This window comes from Octopus bimaculoides, chromosome 5 (assembly GCF_001194135.2).
Source record: "Octopus bimaculoides isolate UCB-OBI-ISO-001 chromosome 5, ASM119413v2, whole genome shotgun sequence".
NCBI classification, from domain to species: domain Eukaryota; kingdom Metazoa; phylum Mollusca; class Cephalopoda; order Octopoda; family Octopodidae; genus Octopus; species Octopus bimaculoides.
The window spans coordinates 53484365-53494927 of record NC_068985.1 but is presented as its reverse complement, the minus strand read 5'-3'; the positions used below and the strand labels follow the sequence as shown (position 1 = coordinate 53494927).

Below are 10563 nucleotides of genomic sequence, written 5' to 3'. Positions count from 1 at the left end.
CACACACACACACACACACACACACGCACACACGTGCACACACATACGACAGGCGTCTTTCAGTTTCCGTTTACCAAATCCACTCACAAGGCTTTATTCGGCCTGGGGCACTTGCCCAAGGTGTTGCACAGCATGACTAAACCCGGAACCATGTGGTTGAGAGCAAACTTGTCACACAGTCACACCTGCACCTACGACAGCATTTCTTTGGGGGTATCCCATTCTTTATTGTATCCTGATTCGTGGTTAGGTATTTTTTTATTGCTTACACACAAACTTGGCATCCTGTTTGTTTATATTACTAGAAACAAGAGTCTTCATGGCTTCTGGTATTTTACGCAATTGCAAGTCTTTAAATCTCTAGTCACGAGAAACGATGGTAAGTACGTTTGTAATCTATACATTCTCTAATATTAATTATTCAGTAAGGCGGTGAGGTGGCAGAATCGTTAGTACGCCGGGCAAATGCTTAGCGCCATTTCATCCGTCTTTATGTTCTAATTCTGTCGAGGTCTGATTTGCCTTTCAACCTTTCGGGGTCGATAAAGTAAGAACTAGTTACACACCGGGGTCGATGCAATAGATTTACTCACCCCTCTCGTCCCCCGGAATCGCTGGCATTGCGCCAAAACTTGAAACCAATATTAATTAATCAGCGTTGCGATCTTTTTGATTAATCAATCTTTGTGGTCCATAGTTGATGCTCATTAAAATATTTCAAGATAGACACCATTCAGAGAATAAATGGAAAAAAGTGTATTGAAACTATATGTCTGCTTATCATAAATTTAGAAAAAATGTAACAGTAGGTCATTCTATCCAAATATGAAATTAATGTCAATTTGGAAAATTCATTTACAATACAAATTCATAAAAATAAAACATAAGAAAACAACATAGTGTTTTCTATTATAGCTTCGGATCGACCAAAGCATTATTCATTAAGGGTACACGTGTCTGTGGAGTGCTCAGCCACTTGCACGTTAATTTCACGAGCAGGCTGTTCCGTTGATCATTTATAACCACATTCTTTTAATACTGAATACTTTATTGATATCTACCATGATCTTTTAAGCCTACTTTATATATATATAAATGGGATAACTGACATGTTATTTTACTTCTCTTCTTTCAATACGTTAAGAACCTTGGTTTTTGCTTCTCTTCCAATAGGGAATCATAGATCTTGGACTGGCTGAAAATACACTGTGTGAGGATCTGATTCTGAAGAAGGTAAGTTTATTATCAAGAAATGTTACAGTACTGAACTTACACGCAGTTTTGATTTAATAATAATAATAATAATAATAATAATAATAATAATAATAATAATAATAATAATAATAATAGATCTTCTCTTGAGAAAAGATATTTAGTCAAAAAGAAAGGATTTAGGACAGTCATAGAAGAGTTGAAACAGTGTATCATATCAGCAGCAGGCCAGCTTTCCAGATATAAGAAAAAAATAAGATCAGTTTCAACAGAATAGATTATGTGAGACAGACCAGAGGAGATTTTATAACCAAATAAATAGTGGAGGAGAAAGTACTGGAGAAGAGAAACCTAATCCAGAAGAAACTAGAAAGTTCATGAGTAATATTTGGGATAAGTCAGTCAATCATAATGGCGGTGCAATATGGTTAAAGAAAGTGAGGGAAGAAGTAGTGAGTGAAAAGCAGCCAGATCTAAGACTAGCTAGTGCGTTAATAAGTAAGGTGTGAGGAAAAATACCGAATTGGAAGGGCCCAGAACCAGATTTAGTTCAAGGGTACTGGTTAAAGAAATTTCGTAGTTTACATGAGAGACTGAGGAAACAACTTCAGGATTGCTTTAACGAAGGAATAACACCAGATTGGATGACTAGAGGAAGAGTAGTACTCCTTATGAAAGATAAAAGCAAGGGTAATGTAGCTAATAATTATTGGCCAATCACCTGTTTACCATTATTGTGAAGGCTGTTAACAGGAATGTTTCACGTATATATGGTTGTTATTTTTTGATCACATAATAGATTAGATAGGATGATGTCTATATTACAGTAACCCATAATATGTTGTGCATGTATAGTAATATTACGGTCATGAAATTAGCATTAGCTTATTTCGCTCTTTCTCGCGGAACCCCTAGGAAATTTTGCAGAACTTTAGGGTCATAGGGAATCCCGGTTAAGAAACGCTGGACTACACAATCAAGTCCATGCAACAGAAGTTGCTGGAAAACATAGGTGGGATTGGCTGATGAAAGGATCACTGAAAAAGGAGACCGAGAGCATTATTCTGGCATCGTAAGACTAAGCTTTGGCCACAAACTGAAGAGTCAACCTTTGGAATGAGCAAGTGTCTTCGCTGTGCCACATCTGCAATAGAGTGGATGAAATCATTGCCCATATCCCGAACGAATGCCCTAGACTTGCCCAAAACCACTACAAGTTGTGGCGATACGATCAGGTAGCGAAAGTGCTACATTGGAAACTGTGCGAAAAGTGGTATGAACACAAACCAAAGAGAGTGGTGGAGGCGGAGACTAGCAAATTCCTCTGGGATTTCACAATCCAAACAGATCAGATGCTAGAGAATAAAATACCAGGCCTAGTGGTGGTCGACAAGATGCACCATAATGCTATATAGTTGATGTTGCATACCTCTTTGACCTACAAATAGTCAAGAAGGAAGGCATAAAGATAAATAAATACAACCCTGTTAAGTACGAAATAGCTCGGCTATGGAAAATAAAGCAGGTGAAGATAGTGCCAATTATTGCTGGGTCCTTGGGAACAGTATCAGAAAGCATCAAGTGAAATATAAAGGAAATTGGAATAAAGAGCCCAGTAGAACTGTTACAAAAGATGTGCCTCCTGGGCACGGCCAGAATAATCAGGAAAGTAATAGACAGCTGAAAATAATGGATAGCATGGTACCGTAGGCTGCAGGTAGCAAGCCCGCTACGCATGTAAGACTCCAGGAACTCCAACAAAACCTGTGATAAAGAGAAATAATAATAATAATAATAATAATAATAATAATAATAATAATAATAATAATAATAATAATAATAATAATAATAATAATAATAATAAGAAGAAGAAGAAGAAGAAGAAGAAGAAGAAGAAGAAGAAGAAGAAGAAGAAGAAGAAGAAGAAGAAGAAGAAGAAGAAGAATCCTTCTACTGTAGGCCGGAGATTTTGAGTGAGGGAAGTAGTCGATTACATCGATCAAGTGATATGGTACTTATTTTATCGAAACCGAAAGGATGACAGGTAAAGTCAAGCACGTCGGCATTTGAATTCATAAAATACAAAGCTAAAAGAAATGCCGCTACGTATTTTGTCTGACACACTAACGATTATGTCATAAATAATTCTAAATTTACGTTGTAAATTTCCAAAAACAAACAGAAAGCCTATTAGAGAAAATCGTTAAAACAAGTTGTAATATATAATTAACTCAGTGTACTTAACGATGTATCATGATGGGGTTTTAACAAGATAGTTTCCCAGTTGTTTATCCGTTATTGTTATGATTAACTGTCTAAACCGAAAAGACATACTTAATTTGTGATTAAAACAATACATTAGGTTTTTTTATGTAAACAAACATATTAATAGATATGTAAATATATAAATAAATAAGCAAATAAACGTTTTGTTAGATTTTAACCAATCAGAATCCTTTATATAAATCTACCTAATGTGTAAATCATTATCGTAAAGTTTGTTTAAACCAATAGTTTTGATATTGTAAAGTCTTCTTATGTTATTTTTATAATATATATTAATATATTTAAATACATGTCAATGTATTTAAAATATATGCTAATATTCTAAATGTTGTTCTTTTAAATTCAAATTGCTTAATTCAACGATTTTTTTTCTTTTCTCACATTATTTCTTCAGTTAAACGATATCCACTCGAAAATTAAGATTCAACATGAAGACCTTTATTACTTCAAAAACCACGGCAGTGACAAGTAAATATTGTTTATAACGTTTCAGTGAAGCTGTATTAAGTATCTGTCAGGTTCCTTTGAAATGTAAAGTCAAAATAAACATGTATACCAGCCTCGAATATTAATTTAATAAAACAAAATATAGCATTCAGTAGTAGGGAATGTTCTCAAGTGATCTTAACCTACCCAGGCATTCGAATTTCAATTTTAAATTCGCAAACGGAATATCAAGTACAAATTTGATTTTAAAGGATACTGTAAAGAATAAAAATTAAGCCATTTAAAGGAATCTCATTTCTTATTTATAAGACTGATGTTCGTAGATGTTCGTTTTAAAATGAATGATTACTAATATTTATCCATTGAATTGTTAGTGAATCTTGATGTATTCATCTTCACGTTGTTTCGAGTGTCAAAACATTATAACATAACCCATTCTTCTCTAAACTGCCAATGGAAGTAACTAACACTTTAACAGCTATACAGTGTTAGTGTTTGTTTACGGAATCGAGATGTACTTCTGCAGCACCTCTTTACAGCCAGGTGGAAGAAGCCATTTGAGAATTATGTCTATTGAACATACGTATAGAACCATATCCATCGATGGTTATGAGGTACTCAATCTTCGGGTGGTAGAACGACTCGGTCAGCTGTGACTGTCTTTTAAGAAAGAAAAAAAATCAATATTTTGTTTGGATTTTTCACCATACTTTTATATCGTATCAGTGTTAGATGATGTATTATGGAGTTGAATAATTGTCTTTCATATAAGTTAGTCATCTTTTTTCTTTTCTTTTCACTTTCCATCAGCATACGTTGATGTGTGGGGGATATTATCTTGGTCTTTTAAAGTATCACGTAGTTGCTTGAGATATAATTATATTTGCTTGCAGATTATAGAAGTAGCCAAACTAAATAGAGTCGCCATCTTATTACTGCAATATGTCGTAGCATTGCGTAGTACCTTCGTTGTATAGTTAAATGAACTGGATCAGTGAGAGATAAATGGAGTTTTTTTCCATATTAATGTCTACAACACTAGGAGCAATAATATTATGCCGTGTGTTCTGGAGATTATTCCAGCTTTTAATGGATTATATGTCTGAAAGATAATCATATTGGAAAGGAAACTTATCAGCCAGAGCACTTTCTTTCATTCCTGGAACCTATAGAGGCAGTCGACTTTTATATAACGTCATCGTTTTGTAATTGCGACATACCTGTGCATTTGCATAATATTCATGTTGTAGTTAAATGGACTAGACCGGTGATAGTTTAAATGTTTCACCATATAAACTCTACAAAACAGGAAGCAGCAATCCTACGTTGCTGTGTGTTGGAGTAATCAATGGATTATGTAGCTGACAGATAATTATACTGGATAGGAAACTTATCAATCTATCGTTTTCTTTATCAGAAAACTTGTTCACATTTTTCAAATGAGTCCAACGACTCATAAGGCCGGTTATCTAGTTTCGATGATATGTAAGTGACCGAAATCACACAACATTCTCCCTGAACAGGACACCGGTCTCTTGCGAGGTTCAAGGCCAGCAATTTTGAAGGGAGGAGACAAGTCGATTGCATCAACCCCAGTACTTGTTTGATGCTTTATTTTCTCGACCCCTGCAGGGATGACAAGCAAAATTGACTGTAGAGGGATTTGAACTCAGAGCGTAAAGAGCCGGGAGAAATGTCTCTAAATATTTTGTGGGAAACGCTTACGAGTCTGCCCGTTCATTGCAGTATTTATTCCCATTACTGAAAGATAAATAAGTGACCAACTTTTACACCGAGACAACACTTTATTTCTACAATATGCCATACTACATATGTAATAGTGAAGTGAACTATGTACGCGACATATATAAAGATAACGATATGTGTATGTTCTGTTGTGCCTGGGTGAGTCATTCTCTTTTGGTGCCTTATAATTTAACACACCGGTAAAATTTCCACTTATTTCTTTTTTATTATTATTTTTTATTTTTCTGAAATTTTCGTTACGTCTTGCAACCTTTTCAACAGTTTTGACTCAAAACTATTGAAAAGGTTGCAAGACGCAGTGAAAATTTTAGAAAAATAAAAAAGAAAACATTAAAAAGAAATAAGTGGAAATTTTACCGGTGAGTGTGTTAAATTATAAGGCACCAAAAGAGAATGACTCTCCCCAGACACAACAGAATATGCTTCAACACACGAACTCACATAAAGAATCTTGCAAACCAAATCCAAAAACGAGATATATGTGTGTATGTATCTATCAATATATTAATTCATATATACACACATACATACATGCATACAAACATATATAGGAAGCGTAAGAAACATTAGTCCTTTCTTTGGAATCCTCTTCACTTGGCAAGCTACCATTCTCTATACTGCTCTTATTTTCTTATATTCTTGTACTACAGTCATATTTCTGTTCATCAAAAACACAATTTTAAATCTTATTTTATGTTCTCGTATTTATATACAGGTTTCGAGAGGCAGTTTCGAAATTTATGACGACATTTTTACATCCTATAAACCCCATTGATAAAAACAACGTAAGTAGTGTAATTGTTTTGTTATACATTAGTAAAAAAAATTCTGTTGAAAATAAATATGTATTGACATTGCCATAACTATACATTTTCAGATAAGCAAAATAGTATAGAACAATGTAAGTAGTACCATTATTTGAATATATTGATGAGAGAAGGTGGCGAGTTGGTAGAATCGTTAGCATGCCGGGAAAAATGCTTAGCGGCATTTCGTCCGTCTTTACTTTCTGAGTTTGTCTTTCATCCTTTCGGGCTCCATAAAAATAAGTACTAGTTGAGCACTGTTAACGATGTAATCGACTTACCCCTTCCGCTAAAATTGCTGGCCTTGTGCCAAAGTTTGAAACCAATATATTGATGAAAGATCAGTTGAAAATAATTATGCGTTATTTCTTAGCAGCATTACGGTGTGGATAAGATAAAGTACCAGTCAAGTACTGGGGTCGATGTAATCAACTTGCTCACTGCCCTCAAAATTACTTGCTTTGTGGCAAAATTATGAAAAAACTGTTTCCATAACATACGAAGAATGTACTGAATATAATGCAAAAGTGGACATAACCTTTTTTTATTGCATTACTTTCACTGTAACTCCCGTATTATTAAACATGAGCACAAGACGGTGATGTAAACGGCTTACCCTCACCCCTAAAATTTCTGGCCTTGTGTCAACATTTGAAACCATTATTAAAGATGGAAAAATGCGGCGAGCTGGAAGAATCATTACCTCGCCGAACTTAGCGGCATTTCGCTTGTCTTAATGTTTTGATTTCAAATCCCACGTAGGTCACCTTGGCCTTGCATCCTTTTGGGGTCGATTGGATAAGTACCAGTCAAGAACTAGCCCCCACTTCGTCAAAGTATCAGACCCTATGCCTGCAGTAGAAAGGATTATTAAAGACAAGCAAACTAGTAAAGAACCCGTCACACACACACATCAACACAGACATAAACGCTAAGATATTTTTTAATCGTTCAGTGGGAGAAACAAAAGAAGTGCCAATGACTCCTTTTAGAACTTCTGAGAGATAGGTGGGAAGAGGAGATCAAGTTATCCTCCAACTGAAGATATAAATCGAATACAGTTTAACACCACTGATCTTCGCTAAAAGCATTTGAACACGGATAGTGGTAGTGTTAATCCGGACAAGCGGTTAAGTTTACCACGTTAGAACAGAAAAAAATGTCTCTCTGATGGGTTTCCACAAAGTTGGCTCAAATTCTAATCACTTGGCCTTGGTTGAAGATACGCAGTGAAATTTGCTGTGCCGCGAATCCGAAATTGAATCCGATACGATGTATTTGCCAAGTGAACACCCTACAAATACAGTTATGTTAACACGTATATAGAATCCAGGCCCATTTAGCGATATCACCTGGATAATCTATCTATCTATCTATCTATCTATCTATCTATATATATATATATATATATATATATATATATATATATATATATATATATATATATATATATCCATATATATATATACACATATCCATTCATCCATACACACATAATATACATACATACCTATCTATCTATCTATCTATCTATCTATCTATACATACATATATATATTTATATATATACATATATATATGAACGCTGAAAGACAATCAAAGAATGATTTCATTTTACAGTTAATTACAGTCAGTGGTGTTACCAGTCTGCTTAACATCGTCGCGTTTGGATTGGCTGAAGAAAATGGTAAGCTCCTTCTCTATAAATTTTCAGATATCACAAATGTTGAAGTTGAAATAAAATTTTTTAAACCATGAAGAATTTTTATAAAAATGCTGAGTTTTATTTGCATTCATAATTCTGAATACGAAACTTACAGATATGCTGTATAACCACTAAAAGTGTTATTTTCATTAAATATTACTGAGTATGCATTGACTATTTTGAATTCATCCGTGTAAATATCTAAAACCTATTGCGCGCGCGCACCGCACACACACACACACACACGCCCACCACACACACACACACATACACACGCACATTCGCACACACATTCGCACGCACATTCGCACGCACACGCACGCACACACACACACACACACACACACTGCGAGAAAGGGGTGTCCTTCGATGTTAATTTGCGGTGGCTGGTATGTGGATTATGGCAATTTCTGGAAGACACATGTATGGCAGAACCTGAGTATTGCAGTTGTCCACTAGGATCAAAATCTACGAGGCAGTTGTCACTATTACATTCCTCTATTGGTCAGAAGTTTAGGCGCTGTACAGAAAACAGGTCAAACTACTGGAACGTTTTCATCAGAGATGCCTTCGCTCCATCATGGACATCTTATAGAAAGAACATATCCCCAACAACGCAGTCCTCCAGCAGACCAACGACCCGAGCATTGGAATCATGCTGCTGGTCAGACAGTTCAGATGGATGGGTTACGTTTCACACAGGGCCAGGTCCAATATGCCAAAAGCCGGATTCTATAGTGAGCTCAGCTAGAGCAAAAGAGACTAGCTAGTACGCCAGGGCCTTCGTTCAAGGATCAGTTTACGTAAACACTTAACGATTTGCATCTATTCCTCATGGTCTTCAGGCACGAATAACTGCCTTCCTCCTCGCTATATATAACGCATGTAAGTGTTTGTATGTGTGTTTGCGTGTATGTGTATGCGTGTGTGTGTGTGTGTATGTGTGTGTGTGTGTGTGTGAGTGTGTGCGCGTGTGCATCTGTGTGTGTATGTATGCATTTGTATGTGGCTGTGTGTGTCATTGTATATGTATGCGTTTAAGTTCAATGAGTACATACTCTGAATTTTTCGTGCAAAAACTAGTCAATTCGTGTAAAAATTTACATACATACATACATACATACTTACATGCATACATACATGCATACATACATGCATGCATATATATGTGTGTGCGTGCGCATCTGTGTATGATATATGTGTTTGCGTATTTTGTATGAGTTTTTTTTTGCACGTGAGCATGTTTGTCTGTTGTAAACTAATAGTAAATTAGTAGAAATATTACCAGGAAATGAAGTACACAAATGAGCCTCAATTACAATTTCATAACACGACTATTTTAGCAATCATAATAATTAGATTCTATTTCAGAACCTAAACCGTTTAAAACAACTTTCATCGGTGTAATTTTACTTTACATTAAAATCGGGTTATTTTTCTTCTAAATTTTGTCATATATTGATGGGTGGTGAGACATTATTCGAATGAGAAACACACTCATTGGTTCTATTTTATTTCTTTTCTTATCGTTAGAGCAGATAGAAACGAAATGACTCTGACAAACCTAACTAATTGACTGGACACATAATCAAACAACCGATTAGTTGACTAAAAGCAATAAAAGACAAAATAGCACCAGTGCGTGTGTTTCATAGTTGCATTATGACCCTTCCTAGATACAGCACAATCTGTTTTGACACACGATTTCACATCGAGAATCTTGCAGCCCATATACAAAAATAAAATTCTTTCTCAAAATTTATAAGAAATATTCTAAATATTTCAAATATCCGGTATGTGCAAATGACGCGGTAATTAATTAGAATAGACATCTACGAATTATGCACATTATTTATATTTGACGGATATTTGTCCTCATCCTGTTTGTTGTTAACACAACATTTCGGCTGATATACCCTCCAGCCTTCATCAGGTATCTTGGGGAAAATTTCGAACCCGGGTTCCCATTCCTAAGGTATTTTTCGATGTTATTATTATTATTATTATTATTATTATTCAGGTCTCCATTCCAGGAAGTGACCTGAATAATAATAATAATAACATCGAAAAATACATTAGGAATGAGAACCCAGGTTCGAGATTCCAGGCAGTGGAATTCCACTGCCTGGAATCGAACTCATGGGGTTAGTAACCCGCGCTCTTAACCACTGCGCCATATACCCGTGGGCAATTAATGGAGTAAATTTTAGGGTTTATAAATCTAATATTCTCCTATCCTTCCTTAGTACCAGTTCCCATATGCTGTTCATATCTGCACTCGGTCTGCTTAGGAGTTTGTTGTGTCCTAGTATATGTGCTGTTTCTTTTAGTTTTCGTATT

At 35.4% G+C, this 10563-nt stretch overlaps 1 protein-coding gene across 1 annotated transcript in view; it reads left to right on the top strand.

Moving 5' to 3' along the window:
• The window catches only part of LOC106867535 (1-aminocyclopropane-1-carboxylate synthase-like protein 1), a 51547-nt gene that overhangs the window by 21795 nt on the left and 19189 nt on the right, over positions 1-10563 (top strand). The window contains exons 3-6 of the mRNA XM_014912433.2: positions 1174-1233; positions 3893-3966; positions 6428-6497; positions 8139-8205. Coding sequence (XP_014767919.1) covers positions 1174-1233; positions 3893-3966; positions 6428-6497; positions 8139-8205 — 271 coding nt within the window. The remainder of the gene's footprint in view (positions 1-1173; positions 1234-3892; positions 3967-6427; positions 6498-8138; positions 8206-10563) is intronic.